The following is a 23,548-nucleotide window of genomic DNA, read 5'->3' on the forward strand; positions in this document are numbered from 1 at the left end:
CCCACCCGGTATCATAAGGAACATGTTGTAGTTTCTTCTCAAAACTCGTGAGTGCCAGGAAGGCAGTGGGAATCAAATTCTCCATTCAAAAGTCAGTAAGAAATAGCATTCGCATGGTATTGGGAGCCTACATGCCGTCGACGTAACCGCTCACATACCGATCCCGATGGCCCAGTGGCTCAGGCGTCCGCCTCAGAAATGGAAGGTCGAGCAGTCGTGAGAGTCGAAGGTACATCGTGCTTTATAAAGTTTGGCACTGTATACTATGTACTTCCGGTAATCACCTAAATCAGTTTTGTCAGTTTTTCTGACAATTTTTTATCCATTCTTGGCCCACCCAGTATCATAACGAGCATGTTGTAGTTTTTCTCCAAACTCATGAGTGCCAGGAAGGCAGTAGGAATCAAATTCTCAATTCAAATGTCGGTAAGAAACGGCATTCGCATGATATTTGGCACATCAAACTTATGTTACAGTTAGTACCGGTGTGGTACACAGATAAGTCACAAATGGACATCACAAAATTCAACACACTCTTGAACTAAGGCGACAAACTTTCGCCCGAAATTGCAGTGCAGTGTAGTGCATGCATGACAGACGGGCAACACCCATTCTGGCCTGAGTTGCTGATGCCCGATTTTAAATGCACCCAGCGAAGATTTTTCAACAAAGCACCAAAAAATCTCTATAAATGTCAAGAAAGCACCTGACCACGAACGATTAATGACTTCCTTCGGATCTCCGAACATTAACCAAGAGATTGACATCTGACACATATAATTTGATTCAGTAAGGTAGATTTAGGGAAAAAGCAAGCTCGCATTCAAAGATCGATTAAGCCGACTTTGTTTACATTTGATTCGGGCGAAACCATGGTCATTTTAATAACTCTAAATAAGCAAATAGGCTGAATAAGTAATGAATGCATTCCAAATCTTCCCTAAATCCTAATGCAAGCGTTTAAATTACGAGATACAATGGTTTCATGCAGTCCAAGACGATTTCATGAGACTTCATAGAACATTTTTCATTGGGTGTATATAAATAATGACCCGATCGACTGTATGTGACTGTATGTGACTCTACAACTAGGCTAGACCTAAAGAATAATCTAGTCCAGGTAACCTCGACCCTATCCGCGGAGGTTCGAGGTAGCCTCGTTGATTTACCAGAGGCGAACCATACATGTTCAGTGCATACAGTGGATGCACTGTCATACCGAGCGCTATGGTATTGCACATTTTTCACTTGGATCGAGGTTACCCATCCTACAGAAAAAAACATTACCGGACCCCGGAATCTTACGCCCCCAAATAGAGTTCATGACGAGTTCATTGCCGTCAAGTACTCGTCTCTGTAATAAGTGAATGGAGGGGATGGGTGAAAGTCTAAGAATAATCTAGAACAGAAGAAAACTGAAATCACAAAGTTTGATGAATATTCATAGACTTTCCATTATGACCAACAGCCCAAATTCCTCAATCTATCATGTGCCACCTCCAGTTCCCCGTGGCGCAGTTGGCATCTTTAGATTTCAGTTGCCACTATCAAGACCAACTCATTCCAGTTCGCCCAGACCAGTCTCCCTGGAGTCATGAATTAACAGCTTGTAAATTCTCAGTTCTAGTTTATGTTGTTGTTTGCCCACGCAATTGATATAACCTATAGGTCTTCGATGATTTTGTGTGATCTGCTAACTCGGAAATCCAACTCGAATGGTTTTACTAATTTCTGTGATGGCCAAAGCTATCGAAGCGTTTTGTTAACCAACTGGCGTAAACCGCCCAGCGTATCTTATTGTTTCCCATCTTTAATAGTTCGTACGGGTGATAATAGAACGCTATTAGGTAGCATTACCAGTGTGCGTTCTGTTCGATATTTACTTTGTTTTGTCGGTATCCCAATATGCCAATTACTGACCGAAACAAAGGTCACCGTATTGATCTTTGTGACAGTTTTCAAAGGAGCCAGAGGAGGTGTCTCTGATAAATGTTACACTGGAAAGTAAGTTTTTGTTTTTATGTAAAAGTAAATACGTTGATGCCTTTCGATATTTCGAAATGTGAAAAAAAGGCGAGATCGAAAACACTTCCAACCGCGTTCTAGGGTTAGGAAAGACACGATATAGTGCAAGGAATCCATTCTTTATCCTTTTATAGAATAAGATATGACCTTGTCAACTGACGCAATAATGTCCTTGGGCAATTAGTTCAAATGTTTGCCAACTTTTCAGTTGAAAATGTGCCTCCTGCCCGCGTATCCAAGTTATATCAGATACGGCGAGAGTCTGATTACGATGACGCAAGTTCTTTTTGAGAATACACCATATTATAACGGCTTTTTTCAAGAATTGCGGCTGGGTAAACCTGGATCACAAAGTAGAGCATGGGTGCTGACGAGGTAGGATCATTGTGTCAAAATGACGAGTTAATATCTCAAGCAACTTAAAGTCAACCGGTTTATAACCTTTTCTCCGGCGCACGTGGTGGAGCAGCCATAATTTCCCGTTGTGAATATCACTGAATATTTTACTAAAACGAGAGAAAACAGACACATTATGAACGAGTGCGTAAACATTCCTTTGTTCAGGTTGGTGGACAAGTATATTACTGAAGGCATGAACATGTCCTCTATCATCTCGATGAACAAATCGTATCGAATTAGAATTGTCGTCAAACATAAACAGCCTGGCTTCATATTTACTCAAAATGACTGATACGTCGGGTTTGAAAACGACTGGTTCAGAAATTCGGTACGTTGTAGTTTCAAAGATTTTGGTATTTCTTCTCTCTTGTAATGAGGGAAACAAGAAATACATACATGTAGTCCAAGTGTAATGTTGACATTGCGACGAGTTGTAAATTCTTATACATTTACCAACTTTAAAAAATTGACTTAAAAAAAGCTTAATAGACATTTTAAAATTATAACTTGCCATATGATACAAAACCTTCATAAATCGTCAGAAAGGTTTTTAAGACAAGAAATATGATAAACCTTCATAAGATAAACCTTCATAAGTCGTCAGAAAGGTTTTAAAAACAAGAAATATGAGTCCTCAAATGAACAACGTTTCCAGGGAAACCGATCGGCTCCACCTGTTCGACCAATTATCAAATGCATGGCCGTACCTATTTCATGTCAACAAATTTACTCAAAACGTTGTAAAATGATGACTTGATCCAATGGCCTCTTTCGGTAAAGGAACTCGTAACTATATTAGAACCTCTCGGTAATATCCATGGAAATTAGCTGAGTTAATCGACTTTGCCGTGCACATCAATTGCGCCAGCTGAATCATATAAATATATACTATTAACATTGTGGCGGTGTGGTTCCCATTGTGTGCCCTCCCACTTCATACCATGTCAGTAAGTTTTATAAGTGCGGGAGGGCGTGGGGTGAGGAAAATAACCAAACTGACGTCATCGCCCCGGTTATTCAGACCTCAAAACAGACGGGCAGCTCAAATTCTGACATGAGTTGCTGATGCCAGGTTTTATATGCACCCAGCAAAATTTTTTCAATAAAGCAACAGAAAATATCTTTCAATGTCAAGAAAGCACCTGGCCACGAACGATTAATGACTTCTTTCGGATCTCCGAACATTAACCAAGAGATTGACATCTGACACACATCATTTGATTCAGTAAGGTAGATTCAGGCAAAAAGCAAGCTCGCATTCAAAGATCGATAGAGACCACTTTGTTTACATTTGATTCGGGCGAAACCATGGTCATTTGAATGACTCTAAATAAGCAAATAGGCTGAATAAGTAATGAATGCATTCCAAATCTTCCCTACATCCGAAAGCAAGCACTTAAATTACGAGATACAATGGTTTCCTGCAGTACAAGGCGATTTCATGAGACTTCATAGAAAATGTTCCATTAGGTGTGTAAAAATAATGACACGATGTGCTTTATGTGACTGTCTGTGACTCTGAAGACAACTAGGCTAGACCTAAAGAATAATCTAGTCCAGGTAACCACGACCCTATCCGCCGCAGAGCGGAGGGTAGAGGAAGCCTCGTTGGTTTACCCGAGGTGAACAATGCATTTTCAGTGCATACAGTGGATGCACTGTTATACCAAGCGCTCTGGTATTGCAGATTATTCACTTGGATCGAGTTTATCCATCCTACAGAAAAACACATGACCGGACCTCGGAATCTCACGCCCCCAAATAGAGTTCATGACGAGTTCATTGCCGTCAAGTACTCGTCTCTGTGATGAGTGAAAGGAGGAGACTGGTGAAAGAGTCTAAGAATAATGTAGAACGGAAGAAAACTGAAATCACAAAGTTTGATGAATATTTATAGACTTTCCATTATGACTAACAGCCCCTATTCCACAATCTATCATGTGCCACCTCCAATTCCCCGTGGCGCAATTGGCATCTTTAGACTTCCGTTGCCACTATCAAGACAATCAGTTACTATACCGGCTACTGGCCGTCGGATATTGACAATAGACCCGACGAAAATCTTTGTTGGTTGGTGAAATTAAGGGGCGAATGGTTTGAAAGGCGCTGCTTCACAGTTTTTTTTGAAAATATTGCTAACGAATCTCAAAATTTCCTGCGTCATTATATAATGTGAAGAACGAAATCAATATGCAGAGGTTTAGAGTTTTTCTGACAATTTTTTTCCATTTTTGGCCCACCCGGTATCATAACGAACATGTTGTAGTTTTTTTTCTAAACTCGTGAGTGCCAGGAAGGCAGTGGGAATCAAATTCTCCATTCAAAGGTCGGTAAGAAACGGCATTCGCATGGTATTGGGTGCCTACATACCGTCGACGTAACCGTTCACATACCGATCCCGATGGCCCAGTGGCTCAGGCATCCGCCTCAGAAATGGAAGGTCGAGCAGTCGTGGAAGTCGAAGGTACAAAGTGCTTTATGAAATTTGGCACTGTACATATGTACTTCCTGTAATCACCTATATGCCGTCGACGAAACCGCAATTGTTCACCTACCGATCCCGATGGTTCTGTGGCCAAAGCGACCGCCTCATAAATGGAAGGTCGGGCAGTCGTGGAAGTCCATGGTACACCGTGCTTTATGAAATGAGGCACTCTACTATTAAAACAATCGCCCTGGTTCAGGCAATGAGGCTACGCATCGCTTTATTGATCAACAGAAACATAATGTGTTTTTCAGGATGTTGTGTCCGATATCTCACATGAATCAATCAAGTGTGGATTGAAACTAAAAGCTGTATTGTTGGGAGACAATGCCTACTAGAAAATTCTTCTTTTACTCTCTTGTAGTGAGGGAAACAAGAAATACATACGTGTAGTCCAAGTTTAATGTTATCATTGCGACGAGTTGTAAATGCTTATACATTTACAAACTTTCAAAAAAATGACTTCTTAAAAAAGCTTACGCATTTTAAAAGAATAATTTGCCATATGATATAAAACCTTCATAAATCGTCAGAAAGGTTTTATAGACAAGAAATATGAGTACTCAAATGAGCAACGTTTCCATGGAAACTGTTGCGATCACCAACCATGCAGCTTGCCTTAGGCAGCTGACTCACCTTATTTGCATGACCTGTCACTCACAATGCCATTCAGGCCACTAACCAATCACCATCTACTTCTTTATATGTCTTAACCAATTATCTTGTTGTATGTACTTTATATATTACTATGTTGTTTTACAATAAATTAGAGTTAGTAAGAATATCAAGCCTTCTACATCTCTGTGTTTACAACGATACAATATCAAAGCCACGTGATAGAAGGCTCCGGACTCTCCTTTCCTGATTGCCCAATGTGGATAGAGTTACCCGTCTGACTTGAGCCCACATTGTTGGTGCCGTGACCAGGATCGAAATACTGGAAGTTGATTACGAATTACGATGGGTGACCGAACGCTGAAGAGAAGGGACAATCAGAAGTCACAAACTAATAAACTTTTCGCAAAGGCGGATACGATACTGACCGAAGAGGAAACTCCGGACATACGTCTGCTACAACAGACAATAAAGAACATTCGACAACGGATTAAAACTATTGAAACCTTGGATGAGGATCTAGCCAATGCAGCGGCAAACGATGATGACTTCGATTGACTTCTCACCGAAGCCGACGATTATCAAATCGAGGTAAGCGAGAAACTTGCCACCTACGAACATTTTATAGAACAGCAACCGAAAACCGAACCGCTCACAACAGGTGCCACAGCAGCACCTCCACCGAACTTTACCAGGAAGGTAAACCTACCGAAACTGTCTTTGGCACCGTTCACCGGTGATATCCTGAAGTGGCAGTCATTTAAGGACAGTTTCGACGCGGCAGTAGATCGAGACACTACTTTGGACAATGTTCAAAAGTTTCAATATCTTAAAGCGCATTTGAAAGATGAAGCCGCACGTGTAGTGGAGGGTCTACCCCTCACCAATGACAACTACGCTCACGCCGTAGAACTCCTGTCGAAACGCTATGGACAAAAACAAAAGGTGTGTGCCGCCTACATGAAGGCCCTTTGGAAACTAGATTGTCCATCGGGCACCCTTTCTAGTTTGACTCAGTTCTATGATTCCATCGAATCATACACACGTGGATTAAACGCACTTGGAAAGAAAGAAGACTCCTATGGTGATCTTCTTGTACCCATCATCCAGGAAAAGCTTCCCGCAACCATGAGAAGACAACTCGCACGAGATGATGACACTGAGGGTGAGTTGACACTTGATAAATTACGGAAAGCTATCCGCCACGAAATCGACTCCATTCAGGCTGCAGACGCAATTGATTCCCTCGTTCTTGACGACAACCCGCCGGCAACTGCAGCATTCTTTACTACAACCAAGAAAACGATGCCATACTTTCACCGCCCGTATCCCTGCGTGTTCTGTAAGCAACAGGGCCACAGATCTGGACATTGCACTACTGTCACTTCGAAAAAGGAACGGAATGCAATCGTAAAACGGGACAAACTTTGTACAAACTGTTTTTCTAAACGCCATACAAACTACGACTGCCAGTCAGTCTTTCGCTGCCGAGATTGTAGCGGAAAACACCACACTTCCCTCTGTCTGAGCCAGACCCAAAAGGATAAGTCTAATCGCCACAAGGATAACAACAAGCGCCATGATGAGCAACCACGAACCAGCAACCCAGAAGACAAGCGAGGGAAACAACAGCAGGAAACACACCAGCTCTTCACTTCAAACGGAGACGGCCGCCACCCTGTTTTACTAAAAACTGCGGTGACACAACTCTACGCTGGAAATTCTTCACTACGTGGAACAGTACTATTCGACGAAGGATCGCAGCGTACTTTCATAACGGAGAGTATCGCACGGAAGCTCGACTTAAATCCGATTGGAAACGAAAATATGTGTGTCAGTACCTTCGGCGCGAGTTCACCGGCAGGGGTAAAGTCGCTTCCGATCGTTAATGTTGTCCTCCACGACCGGGAAAATTCTGGGGAAATCACTGTACGCGCTCTTGTTGTGCCGCAAATCACTACGCCCATGCAGAATCTAGTAAATCCGGATGTTGCTAACTTGCCACATCTACGTAACCTAGCGCTTGCACACCCGCCAACTTACATGGATACATTCGAAATTGCCCTCCTAATTGGAGCCGATCACTATTGGAATATTGTGGGAAATCACATTGTTCGGGGCAAAGGCCCTATTGCTGTGTCATCCAAGCTTGGATATTTGCTATCAGGTCCAAACCCCACAGTTACCGCTTCAGTGTTTTCCACGAATGTCATGAACGTATCAGTCGCCACCCAACTCGAAAAATTCTGGGACATTGAAAGCATTGGAATAACGGACAAAACTACGACAAAGGACATTACGTATGAAGATTACACCGAAACCCATTTACGCAAGGAAGACAACCGATATATTGCCAAACTACCATGGAGAGAGGACCATCCGCCACTCCCAACAAACTACAACGTTTGCCGAGCCCGGACCCGAAACATGGTTCGCTGCTTAACACCTGACCTGAGGAAAGTATATCATCGCATCATCCATGATCAAGTTAACAGAGGTTTTGTTGATATTGTAGAAGAGGACGATTCCCACCAAGGACATTATCTTCCACACCACCCCGTCAAAAAGGACTCAGAAACAACACCAATAAGGGTGGTATATGATTGCTCGTGCAAAACAGCGAACGGAAACAGTCTCAACGATTGTTTGGACGCCGGGCCCCCTCTACTCAATGACTTAGCCGCCATTCTTCTGCGTTTTAGGACTCAGAAATTTGGATTATCAGCAGATCTGGAGAAGGCCTTTCTACACATCGGATTGGACGAAAGTGACCAACAGTGGACCAAATTCCTATGGCTAAGCGATCCCGATGACCCCGAATCTCCCTTCACCGTTTTCCAATTCAAAGCCGTACTGTTTGGAGCAGTCTGCTCACCGTTCATACTGAATGCAACTGTGAAGCACCATCTAGAGATGAACGCGAGCCCCGTATCACAGGACATTAGCAAGAATACATACGTCGACAACATCATCAGCGGGGCAGAAACAGAAGAGGATTTAGTAAATTACTATCACGAGGCAAACATGCTCTCAAAAGACGCCGGATTCAACTTACGAGAATGGGCTACCAACTCAGTGGAACTACGTAACATTGCACAAAACGAAAACCGCGCTAACCCCGATCCGGAAACCAATGTATTGGGGATAACTTGGAATACCAATACAGACGAATTAGCATATCCAGGTAAACGCGCACGCTCCACGGACAATGATAAAACATTGACAAAACGCGAGTGTTCAAAGATTACTGCCGGGATTTACGACCCCCTAGGATTCTTGGCTCCAACGCACATTCGTGCCAAAATGTTCATCCAAAAACTCTGGCGCGAAAATCTTCAGTGGGATGAACCCATGTCTGAAGAGCTACATAATGAATGGATTAATCTTAATCAGGATCTGTTGGCCGCAACTGCCATTACTGTACCAAGACCATACTTCAGCTCCATGCAAACTGACGCACCATACCAACTGCACGTGTTTTGTGATGCCAGTGCCGGAGCTTACGGATGTGTTGTTTACCTACGTCAAGTCAACACAAACACTGTGTCCATTGTTATGTCAAAGGCCAGGGTGACTCCTGTAAAAACACTAACAATTCCACGCGCAGAACTCATGGCAGCCTTACTAGGCGCACGACTGCTCAACTTCGTCACTGACAGTTTGAAAGAACAACTGGCTATAACAGGGTCAATGTTATGGTCAGACAGCCAGATTGTGTTACATTGGCTCAGCAGTGACAGAAAACTGCCGTGTTTTGTACAAAATCGAATCACGGAAATCAAAGCTTGTGACGTCATCACCGAATTCCGGTACTGCCCCACCGATGCAAACCCCGCAGACCTGGTCTCACGTGGAGTATCTGCTGAAAACCTCTCTGAAAACAATCTGTGGTGGACCGGACCGGATTGGCTGAAAACCGGAGATTGGCCAACGCGCGAAATAGGTCAACCTGATGTGCAAACAGTACTTGCTGCCATCGCTAACGAGGAAGCAATTAACACTGTAAATGTCAACAATGTCTCGTGCCAGCCCGCTGTGCCTTGCGGGATAATGAACATTCTTGACTCCGAGCGATATAGTTCTTTGCGGCGGCTCTTACGCCTCAGCGCTCTCGTGCTGCGATTCATCAACAACCTCAAAAGTAAGAAGGAAAATCGGCTGCACGCGGAGTTAAATGCTAGTGAAATAAATGAGGCGGAACAAAGATGGATCAAAGACACTCAAGCGTTTTACTACAGAGAGGAAATGAAGAACCTCAAAATGAAAGCAGAGACTCTGGGAACTCTTGCGCGTCAATTACGGCTCTTCATTGACAATGATGGCATTTTGCGAGTAGGAGGCCGACTCCATATGAAACCCATGCGATACAGCATGAAGTTTCCCATCTTGATTCCACCGAAAAGCCGACTTGCAGCTCTTATCGTTCTTGACTGCCACGCCAAAACAAGCCATTCAGGACTACAATCCACAATCACTTATATTCGATACAGATATTGGATCACACAGATCCGCGTCACTGTGCAAACTCTTCTACGAACATGCGTCATATGTAAGGTCATAAATGGCAAACCATACAGGAAACCGATTCCTGCTCCACTACAATCGTTCCGTTTACTGGAAGCCCATCCATTTACGGTTACAGGCGTGGATTTCACTGGAGCCCTGTTCGTCAAAGATGGTACAAGGTAGACGAAGGCATACATTTGCCTGTTCACGTGTGCAGTCACGCGCGCAATTCATCTAGAATTAGTGCTGGACATGTCATCTGGGGTAGTTGTAAAACAAGAAACACAGAAACGAAACAGAAACACAGAAACACAGAAACGAAACGCAGAAACCAGTCTTGTGGCGAATTCTGGTCTGCAGACTCCATCTTGTTGCCATGGTTGTGGCCGCGAACGCGGGTGTAACTAAAACTGGTATTCAGTCGGAATGGAAGGAGGAATGCTCATTTCCCAATACCCCTTTTAGCCTCATCAACGTGTGCGCAGATTGGCAGCATCCGGCCTTGATCGTGCCAATACACTACATGTATGTACTACACGGCGTAAATAGAAAATAGTCCTTCGAATAGCGAGTCCTGTTCTTTTGTACATTCCATGGCCTGTGCACGACACTAGGCTGAACTTCCCTACTGCAACCTCATTTACATAAACAGATATTTAAAGGGACTATTTAAAGGCAGCAGCTGGGCAGGCAAGATTGAGTTACTCCAAGTCCAAGTCTAGTGCCCGCCCCCCCCCCCCCCCCACTTTACTCTATTCTAGTCGCCAAAATTGGTCTCTCACGTCTCACATAACGTCGAAATGATTCACCCATGTATTGGTACCGTACCTTGCATTTAGTGCTGCATCAGACGGGATTTGTAGGATGATCCTGGTACTTCATGTAAATTGAACACTACAAGGCAAGATGTTGCACTGCACCTTCATTTAAAATAACATGCTGTAGGAATCGAATCGAACCTACCAAAGTACTACACCACCACCTCAAAAGACTTCACCCATATCGTGCCGCCCCCTCCCCCCCCCCCCCCAAGTTGCTCCATGTATCCCCTCAACAACTCTATTGCATTCCGGCTGGCCGCAACCCACCAACCTCAGATTTTACTTTTAAACGACAATAACAACGGATTTCCGGAGATTCGTTGCCAGACGTTCGCTCCCAAGCAAAATGGTATCGGATAATGGCTCTACTTATTTGGCAGCAGCAAACGAACTAACAGAACTGTTTAAATCCCGTTCAGTCAAAAGGTACTTGGCAGACCGTAGAGTACAATGGATTAACATTCCCAAACGTGCTCCCTGGTGGGGTGGGTTTTGGGAGAGACTCATCGGACTAACAAAAACGTCACTCAAAAAAGTGCTTGGTCGGGCCTTTGTGTCCGTTGATGAACTCAATACGCTGTTAATCAGGCCTGAACGACCGCCCGCTGACATATATTTCTGAGGATGTTGATGTGTCCCCACTGTCACCATCCCACTTTCTGATGGGACATTCTATAACGGCACTGCCGTACGACGTGGATACAGATGAACTTGACGATCCAACATTTGGCCAACCACAGGATCTAAGAAACCGTAACATTCGTCTTGGAAAGTTACAAGCTGATTTCTGGAAAAGATGGACTTCAGAATATCTTTCCTCTCTGCGCGAAAATGACCGTATCAGTGGCAAAGGTATAACACATAATATCGTATCAGTTGGCGACGTTGTTCAGATTGAGAACTCTTCTGTCCCACGCACTAGATGGAATCTTGGGGTGATTACAAAGGTTTACCCCGGTCGCGACGGACTAATTAGATCTGTTGATTTGAAAACAAAATCTGGTCAACTGAACCGCCCGATCGCGAAACTGTACCCCCTGGAGGTGAACTCAACCATGTTTAATGCGCCTGATGACAACGAAACACCGACTAAACCCCCTGCCGGTCCAATTGCGCAAGACGCTAACAATGATGCCCGCGATAATGCGAGGCCAAAGCGTAAATCTGCTCTCAAGGCTCAGAACAAAATCAAAGACTGGGCAAAGGACTTACTTAACTAAGAGACTGCACACTTACTGTTGAGGAACTGACACTCTACTTATATATTATGCGCTTCTTTTCGGAGAATTCTTGCAACTGTATGCATAATCATGAATCGTCATTCTTATAGACAATTGAATATATGTTAGTCATTGGATTAATCGTTCATATATATTGCTTCGTTAAAGATTTCACATTAATGCATACTTTGAATTTGAATATACATTTTGTGTCATTCAAACTTACCTATGGAACACTTTTGCATGTTACTCCATTTGGGCTCAAACACAAGAGTATCCCTTTAATTTTCTAAAGGGAGAACTGAGTTAACAGCTCGGCCGCCAGGCGGCACCCTGACCGATCCCGCGAGATCGCGCCGATCTCATGCCGCCATATTCAGTCTTTACTCTTGTGCTTCTACGAAGCACATCGTTTTTTCAAAGCTGCCGTGAATTCGATTTAAAACCAAATTCAACCAGCCAAGTCTAGACGATTTTTGGGTTCATTCACCTACGGAGTAGACCGCCAAACTAATCTTGGCATTAGTATTGTCCAGTCTATTTAATTATAGACATTTTCTTAGCTAGCTTAGTCGACCCGGCTCCATTATTTTGATCTTGGTAAGGTAGAGTTAAGTAGGCTATTCTCCGCTCTATTGTAATGAACAAGACTCAGATCCATTGCAATAGTGTTTAATTCAAGTAGGCATGTTTTCCTTTCCATTAATTATTGCGTCCTTTCTGGCCTACTTGGGGTTCCCAGTGTTTTTATTGTCATTGGTACCATTTTTTATATGGCGTACCCCTCCGACGGCATCCTTTGTCTCACCACAAAGGAATGCGTCTGGTGGCGGGAAACGGGCCGCGAAGACGCCTAAACCCTCTTCCGGTTCCGTTTCCGGGCATATAACCCGGAGGTCTAGCAAACCTCCCGCCACCACCCCTTCCGTCAGCCGAGTTCCGGTTCTGGTCGCGGCTGCGAAGGATGCGGGATCTGACATTATTAATGTCTGTGGTCCCAAGGGAGACTTACATCCAATAAGTCTCCAAGGGTTTAATATACCCCGGACCTCAGGGAACCTTCCGGTTCCCCTGTCGTCCGCTCCCCCGAGTACAAGCCCTTTGTACCCGCGGGAGCACCCTGCTTCCGGTCCGCCGATTGCAGTTCCGGTTACTGACGCGGGTTCCCGTTTTTCAGTAACCGAAGTCTCTACTGGGGGTTTTTCTCAGTCTTTACTGCGAAATAACCCCAGTCCTCACGGACACAGTAGAGTAGGGCCGGACCTTATAACGCCACCTCCGAAACGCCATGCGTCTTCGGTAACAGCGTTTCCGCCCTCCGTACCTCCTTCTAAAAGGGCTTCCGGTAGCTCCATACCGGCGAAGGAGTTACGGGCATTTCCGGTTTCGGACTTCGTCCTACAGGAAATGCAGGCACCTTCCTACGTTGGCCAACCTCTTGGGTGGAACCAACCGGAAGTGCCACCCCCTCCTCGTAGCAGAGGCGTCGTTCCCATGGAACGAGCTACGCAGAGAGGACATCTGAACTCTGGTTCAGAATATGGGCATCTTCCGCTTCCGGAAGACCCATTCGCCCGCACATACGGCTTCCAGGGTTCGCTTATGCGCTCACCCTCGCCTCAACCGCCAGTCGTTGAGAGAAGCCGCACGTCGGGTCCGGAACCCGAGTCGGGACAGCAACTGTCCCAGCTCATCCAGATGGTAGCAGGTCTTTCTGATAGACTCAGCCATCTGGAGCAGGGTTCCGGTTCCTCTGGTGCGCCTGGTCCCATCGGATACCCACCATCCGACTCCTCTATTTTAGAGGAATTTTCTGAGAACGAGAGTTCTCAGCCAGGCTACCGCTCCCCCAATCAGGAGGAGCTGTCACCAGAGGAGGCCAGTATCCTGTCGGATATGAGGACACTCAGATCCTTGATCAGAGCGTACCTCCCGCAGGATCTGTGCCCTACCCCGCCGGAACTGCCAGCCTTGTCAACACCGACCTTTTCACTCTGGGGACAGGAAGTGGATCCCAATCCACAGGTTTCTCAAGGCTCCACTCGGGCACTTGAATTCCTTCCTCCCTCCCCGTCGGTGGTAGCAGTCTCTGAACTCTCGGAGCGTTCAATCAGAGACTCACAAGGCGCCCACCAACGTACTTCCATCCCTGTCCTTCCGGCAGTCGGACCGGAAGCTTGGTGTAAACCGGGGAAGTTGTTCACGGCACAACTTCCTCCTGTTAGGCAGTACCGCGCTGACTATTATCGAGTCAGCTCGGCCGGCTGTCCAGCTGCAGCATCGACTTCCATATTAAAGGACGATGTACAGCTGGGCCAACTCGTGCCTAGGGTGACCTCCTCCTCGGCTTACCGAGACCTTAGAGCACAAGAGGGTCTGGCCAAAAACACGTTAGCGGTGCTCTCCTACGCAGAGCACACTAACCTGGCCCTAGCCAGATCCCTAAAAGATAATGAGTCACTATCTGATGACACAAAATCGCTTGTGACATCCTTGTCACATTCGATTAGGCACGCTATTGCGCTGTCCGCCAAGACCGCAGCAAATAGCGTCCTACTCCGTAGAGACGCCGCACTGGGCTCTCTCAATGTCATCAGATCCCTCCAGCTGGAAGGGGCCTTAAGAACCGCTCCTATGGACGGTTCTTTCCTGTTCGCAGATTCTGTACAAGAGGCGGCTCAAGCACAGAAAGATTGGGACAAATTATATGCCCCCACTGCGACACAGAGGGCCAAGACCTCTCTACCTAACGCTAGAAAGATCGAGAGGCCCCAGCAGGCATCGGGTTCAATCCCGTACGCCAGGCAGGTCCTGCCTAGGCCTACCCCGCCTAGTCAGCCTGCTCCTGCTGGATCCTTCCGACGGGAAGCGGAGGGTCGCCGGACTGGAAAGAGGAAAAATACTTCCTCTAACCAGGGTGGATCCGGTCCGACTAAGCACTCCTTTCGCCCAAGGGGTGCTGGCCGGAAGAGGTGACTCCCCCCTCCTTTCTCCTCCCGGACGCAAAAAGGAGCCGACTCCGGTAGTCGGGGGCCGTCTGCAAAAATTTGCAGACATTTAGGACGATTGGTGCCCAAAGGGGTCCCCAGTCCCAAACATATTGAGGTACGGAGTGAAACTAGATTTCAACCGTACCCCCCCGACTACCGTATATCCAACCCCAGTTCAGCCACCGAAGGACCCAGTCAAGGCCTCTGCCCTCCAAGCAGAGGTCGCGACATTACTGGAGAAGCAAGCTATCCAGGTCCTTCAAGATCCATGCTCCCCCGGCTTTTACAGCCACGTTTTCTTGGTTCCCAAGAAAGCAGGGACATGGAGGCTGATCATAGACCTTTCCAGGTTAAACACCTTCTTGAATGTTCCTCATTTCAAGATGGAAACCACCAGGTCTATAGCAACGGCGATACAGCCCAACGATTGGGCGGTATCGATGGATTTAATGGATGCGTACTTACATGTACCGATCCATCCAGACTATCAACACTTCCTCCGATTCCATTACGAAGGAAAGACGTATCAATTCAGGGCCCTGCCGTTCGGTCTGGCATCGGCACCCCTAATTTTTACGATGATAGTCACAGCCTTCGTCGCTCCCTTTCACGTGATGGGGTTCAAGCTCCATCACTACCTAGACGATTGGCTACTCCGTTGCAAATCGCGGGAACTACTACTGCAACAACGTCAGGTTCTAAAGCAAAAAGTAGTTTCCGCAGGTTGGATTATCAACGAAACAAAGTCAGAATTCATACCATCCCAAGACTTCGTTTACGTTGGAGTTCGGTTCCTTACGGCCATAGGGAAAATGCTGCCCCCCCTAGACAGGATAAAGAAAATTCTTCATCTCGTCGCAGAATTCAGAGGAAGGACTCAAGCTCCCGCAAGGCGATGCTTGAGCCTTTTGGGACTTCTGAATTCGGCAGCAGACCAAATCCCCCTTGGCCGTCTATATATGCGTCCCATCCAGATGTTTCTAATGTCTCTATGGAAACCCCACAGGGACCCATTAGACAAGTTGGTATTGATACCTCAATACCTACTCAAGAACGTCTGGAACTTCTGGGAGTCGGAGACTCGTCTCCAAAGCGGTGTAGATCTTGCTCCACCGCCCCCAGAAGTGTCCCTGTTCACAGATGCTTCCCTACTAGGGTGGGGAGCACATCTGAACAACGGGGACATGTCCATAAGAGGTCTATGGACAAGGGAGGAGACCATTCTTCCAATAAATATATTGGAAATGAAGGCTGTCCTTCTTGCCGTGAGGGCTCTTTCCCTTCGCCTGAAGAATCGGAGAGTAACCCTGTTCTCCGACAATTCTACAGTAGTAGCATATGTCAGGAGACAGGGAGGCACAAAGTCCGGCATTCTTTGCCAGCTAACTTGGGAGCTTTACCATCTTTGTGCCGACCTTGGAGTATCGATATGTGCCAGGCACATACCGGGCAATCGCAACATCCTTGCCGACGCCCTGTCCCGTCAGAACAAGCTAGTTCAGACAGAGTGGACACTCCATCAGGAGATTGTAGACGACCTTTGTCGCCTTTGGCAATCTCCGAAGGTAGATCTGTTCGCCACCAGGCTGAACAATCGCCTTCCCATCTATTACTCTCCACTTCCGGACGAAGAGGCCCTGGAAGTCGACAGCCTTACAGCCTCTTGGGTCGGGCTGAACGCATATGCGTTTCCACCCCTCCCTCTCATCCAACCAGTCCTGAACAAGATCTTGACCAGCCATCCGGTGAGAATAACTCTCATCGCACCTTGCTGGCCAAATCAGGCCTGGTTCCCAGCCTTGCTGGAGCTCCTGATAGATCACCCCAGGAGTCTTCCTACTTGGAAGCACCTCCTGTGGCACCCCCTGGGGAGATGCTACCACCAGAACCCTGGATTTTTCAAGTTTCACGCCTGGAACTTATCCAGTTGCATCTCCACCAGAGAGGCTTTTCGGACATCGCTGTCAAGCGCATGTCCGCACCTCAAAGGGGGTCTACCCTTGATGTGTATCAAGGAAAGTGGTCTACCTTCACTTCCTGGTGCAGGGAGAACGGAGTTAATCCGATCTCTCCCTCTATATACAGATTAGTTGATTTCCTTATTGAATTATTCACGGAAAGACAACTATCTGTCACGGCTATAAAAGGGTACAAGTCCGCCATCGCTTCTACCCTCCGTGTTTTAAGCACCTGGGATCTTCGTTGGGAGGACCAAATAACCCCTCTTTTCAGAGGAATGTTATTAGAGCGTCCTAGACCGGTTCACAACACCCCTAAATGGGACCTTTCTGTTGTCCTTAAGGTGCTCATGAGGCATCCTTTTGAACCCATGTCTATTTCATCCATGAAATATCTGACACTCAAAACGGTCTTTCTAGTAGCCTTGGCTACCGCCCAACGGAGATCAGAGCTCCATGCACTTTCTTTTAAGAAGCTGGCTTTTAGAGAGGGAGGGGAGGTTATCCTGGCTTTTATACCAGGATTTCTGGCGAAGAACCAGGGACCGGCCGCCTCTCGGCCCCCGGTTACTATTCCCTCTCTGTCAGGAACGATCTCTTATGATCTTCCTGACAGAACTTTATGTCCCGTCAGGGCCCTAAAGTTCTACATAAATAGGACAAAACCTCCCGGTATCCGCCAGGGGAGAGAGCGTTTGTTTTTGTCCTATAAGGAGGGAAATAAACGAGAGATAGCGGCCGCCACTATTTCAAGGTGGATTGTGGAGACTATTCGTCTTTCCTACAACACCTTGAAGACTTCCTCTGATCTTCGTGCGCTAGCTAACATCTCAGCGCACGAAGTTAGAGCACTAGCCACCTCCTGGGCTAACTACCGAGGAGTTGCTCTTCAAGAAGTCGTTTCCGCTGCATGTTGGAGTAATCACTCCACATTCTCTCGTTTCTACCTACGAGACGTTTCTTCCCTCGTAGATGGCATGCACACAATCGGCCCGATTGTGTCTGCGGGGCATGTTGTTTGATCCTGGCTAGATCAAAAAAGGGGGGGGAAGCCCGATTGAAGAGTCAAACGCGCATCTTGCGCCATTTTTGATATGCCCTATCTTCAACATCCAGGCAACCCCTAGTAGACTAGAAAGGACGCAATTTCTTATTGTTGTTTAGCAATAACTCATTTTACACCCTTCAACATGCCTTACTTGCTCTAAGCTCTGTTGCCGGAAAGAAGATGGTTTTATTACGCAATTCTAGCGCTTTCCGGAGAATGGGTCTATTACTCTCTATAATATGATTGTAATACCGATATCAAAATACCGGTCCTCCGGTTCTCCCCATTTCTTTCCCCTGGCGGTCCTCCTTAGCTAATATGCCGGTGGTGCCTCCTGGATGGAACAACAGCTCAGCCTCAGGTAAGTCCTCGTTTCCCACCTCCAATAGGTTGCTGGGATTCGATGCAAAAGTGTTCCATAGGTAAGTTTGAATGACACAAAATGCCCATTTCCTTACAAGAAATGGCCATTTTGTTAGTTCATACTTACCTATGGAACACGGCCCTCCCGCCGTCCCCACAAACGGGACATACTCTTTATTAACGCTCAAGAGTAAAGACTAAATATGGCGGCATGAGATCGGCGCGATCTCGCGGGATCGGTCAGGGCGCCGCCTGGCGGCCGAGCTGTTAACTCAGTTCTCCCTTTAGAAAATTAAAGGGATACTCTTGTGTTTGAGCCCAAATGGAGTAACATGCAAAAGTGTTCCATAGGTAAGTATGAACAAACAAAATGGCCATTTCTTGTAAGGAAATGGGCATTTTGAACTGAATAATTGGCAAAGTTTAGAAATCAATGACCAAGAAGTGCATTTCGTAAATCGACAAGGTCATATCTTATTCTATAAAAGGATAAAGAAAGGATTCCTTGCACTATATCGTGTCTTTCCTAAACCGAGAATGCGGTTGGAAGTGTTGTCAGTCCCGTATATATATTTTTTCCACTCTTCGAACTATCGAAAGGAATCAACGTTTTTATTTCTATATAAAAACAAAAACTTATTTTCCCGTGTAACATTTATCAGAGACATATGCTCTCCTCTTGCTCCTTTGAAAACTGTAACAAAGATTAATAAGGTGACCATTGTTAAGGTCAGAAATTGGCATATTGGGATACCGCGGAAATATCGACCAGAACACAGAATAGTAATGCTACCTAATAGCGTTCTATTATCACCAGTACGGACATTTAAACATATGGGTAAAGGACAGAGTAAGGAGACAATAAGATGCGCTAGGCGGTTTACGCCAGTTGGTTAGCAGAACGCTTCGAGAGGTTTGGCCATCACAGAATTTAGTAAAACCATTCGAGTTGGATTTCCGAGGAAGCAGATGTTACAATATGCGTTATATTGTCTTTTGAATGTTCGCGCGCCTATGGTCACATGACCTCCCAAGATTCTTTGTGTAACTAAGATGGCTCCTGAATACAGATTGTTCTCGCAACGCCCGTCTTTATTGTCTTTGTAAAACATAAGAAACACCACTTGAAACGTGGTGACAGCTAGATAAACGGAAAGAGTAAATATTATAGACTGTTCAGAAGAACTTAGTTAGTACACCCGCTTTTCGAGAGCGTTATAATCGAACTTTCTAGACATTCGTTTTCGAGTGACGTGCTAACCAGTCCGTGTCGTTTACGTTAATTAGTCTAGATGGCGCTACCTGACGATCCACCTGCAGGAGGTGCTGCTCCAGCTCCGGTTGCTGCACCTGTGAATTTGCCCCTGACAGGCATTTCCCCACCGTCTGCTCTTGATGTTGAAGACGGTGATGTCATTGGTAATTGGAAACTCTGGAAGCAAATGTGGTCCAACTACGTCGTTGTTGCAAAGCTTGAAGGACAACCAGAACAATTCCGAATCGCGCTGTTTCTACACTCGATCGGTGCAAAAGCCCTGAAAATTTATATTGCCATGCAATTTGGTGTGGGTGAGGACAAGAACATTCTAGCTCACATTGTCAAGAAGTTTGACGATCATTTTATTGGAGAAACCAACGAAACCTACGAACGTTACAACTTTAATAGTCGAAGTCAAGGTCCGTCTGAAATGATTGAGAGTTATGTCACAGCTCTCAGGACACTAGCTCAAACTTGCAATTTCTGTGACTGTCTTAAAGACACTCTGTTACGAGATAGAATTGTGCTTGGGGTGAATGACAATCGTACCCGCAAACGACTGTTGCAAGAACGTGCTCTTACGCTTAAGAAGTGCATAGACATTTGCAGGAGCATAGAAACTTCAGCTTCTCAGTTGAAAAGCCTTAGTGGTGACAAAGATAAAGCTGACATAAATCGCGTTTATAGTAAACCAAAAGGTCAAAAGTCTGCGAGTAGTCGAAACAAGTCTAGTTTCAGTTCATCTAAGCCTAACTTCTCTCGTGGAAAACGTGACATTGACTGTAAGTTCTGTGGTTACCATCATGTCAAGGATCGTGAGAAGTGTCCAGCATGGAAGAAAGAGTGTAATCTTTGTCATGGTCCTGATCATTTCTCAAAATGTTGTACGAATACAGACAAGTCAAACTCTCATCGAACCTCTAGGTGTAGCAAGCCTAAACTTAACTTTGTTCAAGACGATTCCCAGTCTGATACAGACTCCGAGATCATTGGTAGTATAAGTTCTGTAGACAATACCAAGTCGTGTGACAAGCAAATTTTTGCCAAATTTCTTGTCGACGATCAGCCCGTGAAATTTCAGATCGATTGTGGAGCGTCCGTGAATGTACTTCCGAGAAGGTACATTGCAGCCAGAGGTGTAGCGAACTGCTCAGTAAAAACTCTCAGAATGTAGAACAATTCTGAAATCAAGACAATCGGAAAGTGTCGTGTTACTATCCGTAATCCTAAGACTAGGAAAAAGTACTCTGTTGAATTCGTCATTGTGAATGAACCGTTTGTGCCATTACTTGGAGCTCAGGCTATACAACAAATGAAGTTGATCACCGTCAATACTGATAACTTTACTGTTGCTGCTGTGTCTGAGTCCGATCACCTCAAGGATCCGTTGTTGCTAAAGTATAAGCAAGTGTTTTGTGGTGATGTTGGCACTCTGCCAGGTAAAGTCCACCTGGAGACTGATGGTTCAACTAGTCCGAAGATATTGCCGCCGCGCAAGGTACCAGTCGCCATTAGGGACAAGTTTAATGTAAAACTCGATCATTTATGTGATGTGAAAGTGTTGGTCCCAGTAGATGAGCCTACTGACTGGGTTAGCCAATTTGTCGTTGCGACTAAGAAAAATGGCGATCTGAGAATCTGTACAGACCCTGGTCCGCTAAACCAGGCATTGAAAAGGGAACACTATCAAATTCCTGTCATTGATGATGTACTCCCTGAACTTGCCAAAGCCCGAGTGTTCTCAAAGTTTGATCTTAAAAATGGCTATTGGCACTGTGAACTTGACTCTGAAAGCAGCCTGTTAACTACTTTTCAGACCCCCGGAGGCCTTTACCGTTGGCTTCGTTTACCGTTTGGACTCAGTTGCTCGTCTGAAATTTTCAGAAGCGTTTGTCGCAAGCCCTAGCTGGGCTACCCGGTGTCTACTGTATACATGATGACATTTTCGTCTGTGGGTTTGGTGAAACCGACGAAATAGCGTACGCCGATCATGAGGTTACTTTGGAGAAGTTTCTCCAGCGCTGTGTTGAGAACAGAATTTTGCTGAATTTGCCTAAGACTGAACTTAGGAAATCTGAGATCATCTTTATGGGACATCGTGTCACTAAGGATGGACTCATGATGGACCCCAACAAGGTCAAAGCTGTTCTGGAGTTAGACAAGCCGGATGGAGTTGAGTCGATGCGCCGCTTTCTTGGATTCGTCAATTATCTTGCGAAATTTCTGCCAATGTTGTCCGATGTTCTAGAACCTCTTAGAAAGTTGACTCTTAAGGAAAACAGTGGTCTTGGACCGATGTCCATGACAAAGCTTTGGCTGAAGTGAAGCGTCTTGTTACGATAGACCCTGTCCTAGTGTATTACAATCCTAAACTGCCTCTTGTGATTCAAGGAGACGCGAGTGAGAAAGGTTTAGGATGTGTTCTTCTCCAAGAAGGCCGTCCGTTAGCATATGCAAGCCGTGCACTAACGTTAACAGAGACTAGGTATGCTCAGATTGAGAAAGAGATGCTTGCGGTTGTGTTTGCCCTGGAAAAATTCAACCAGTACACGTTTGGCCAATTTACAACCGTACTTAGTGACCACAAACCTTTAGAAAGCATCCTAAAGAAGCCCCTAGTGAGAGCCCCGCGAAGGCTCCAAGGCATGATTTTGCGAGCGCAAAAGTATGATTTTGAAATTCAATATCTAAGAGGAAAAGAGATGTATATCGCTGACATGTTGTCGCGCTCCTACCGCCCCTGTGAGGACAGCACTCAGGTCGAATTTGAACAAATAAACATGGTGAAGTTTCTTCCCATCAGGTCTGAGAGGCTTGAAGAGCTTCGAGTTGAAACGGCAAATGACAGTGTTTTACAACGTTTAAACCGAGTTGTGCTTAAGGGGTGGCCGGAGCGCAAGGAAAACTTGCCGCATGCTGTTGTGCCTTACTTTCATCTTCGAGATGAAATATCTTCGCAGAATGGACTTCTGTTCCGGGGTGAGCGTGTTATTGTGCCCACCAAACTCCGCAGCATGATGACAAAACTAGTTCACACGTCTCACCTTGGAGTTGAATTATGTTTGCGTCGTGCCAGAGAAGCACTGTACTGGCCAAGGATGTCCAGTGAACTGAAAGAATACATTCAGTCTTGTGAGATATGTCGTGAATTTGAGAGCTGTCAGCAAAAAGAGACACTTCAGAGTCACGAGTTGCCATCACGACCTTGGGAAAGGGTTGGATGTGATTTGTTCGAATGGGACAACAAAGACTATCCAATAACTGTAGACTATTTTAGCAATTTCTGGGAAATTTATAGACTTCGTTCTACTTCTAGTGCAGCAGTTATCCGAAAGCTCAAAGCGCATTTCGCACGCTATGGTTGTCCGGAAGAAGTTGTGAGTGACAACGGTGGACAATTTGTCTCTGCAGAATTTGCTAGTTTTGCTCTAAAATGGGATTTTGATCATGTCAAGATTAGCCCGCGTCACAGTCAGTCCAATGGTAAGGTGGAATCCGCTGTAAAAGCCGCCAAGAGGACATTGTGCAAGGCTAAAAAGTCTGGCACTGACCAGTATCTCGCTGTGTTGGAGACGCGTAACACTCCTACACAAGGTTTAGATTGCAGTCCCGCTCAGAGAATGTTCAATCGTAGAACACGTACATAGTTGCCCATGACGTCAACAATGTTGCAATGTAAACCAGTGGACACCGATATTCGTTTGAAAATGGCCGAAGGACAAGCCCGTCAGGCCAAGTATTACAACCGCGCAGCTAAAGATCTGACAAGGCTACAGGATGGAGACGTTGTTCGGATGAAACCGTACAAAAAGGGAGACAAGAGTTGGAAAAAGGGTGTCGTACAGTCAGGAGATGGAAAT

General features: G+C 45.7%; 2 protein-coding genes across 2 annotated transcripts; both read left to right on the plus strand.

Moving 5' to 3' along the window:
• The first annotated feature begins 4,857 nt into the window (after window positions 1-4,857).
• Window positions 4,858-12,071, plus strand: LOC135502617 (uncharacterized). The gene is made up of 3 exons (XM_064795567.1): window positions 4,858-4,888; window positions 6,096-10,202; window positions 11,440-12,071. Exons 1-3 carry the CDS (start codon window positions 4,858-4,860, stop codon window positions 12,069-12,071), a joined length of 4,770 nt encoding a protein of 1,589 aa, XP_064651637.1.
• Window positions 12,072-22,390: 10,319 nt separating this feature from the next.
• On the plus strand, window positions 22,391-23,335 carry LOC135502618 (uncharacterized protein K02A2.6-like). Its single transcript, XM_064795568.1, has one exon. The coding sequence runs from the start codon at window positions 22,391-22,393 to the stop codon at window positions 23,333-23,335; it is 945 nt and encodes a 314-aa protein (XP_064651638.1).
• Window positions 23,336-23,548: the final 213 nt, after the last annotated feature.

This window comes from Lineus longissimus, chromosome 18 (genome assembly GCF_910592395.1).
Source record: "Lineus longissimus chromosome 18, tnLinLong1.2, whole genome shotgun sequence".
Classification (NCBI taxonomy): Eukaryota; Metazoa; Nemertea; class Pilidiophora; order Heteronemertea; family Lineidae; genus Lineus; species Lineus longissimus.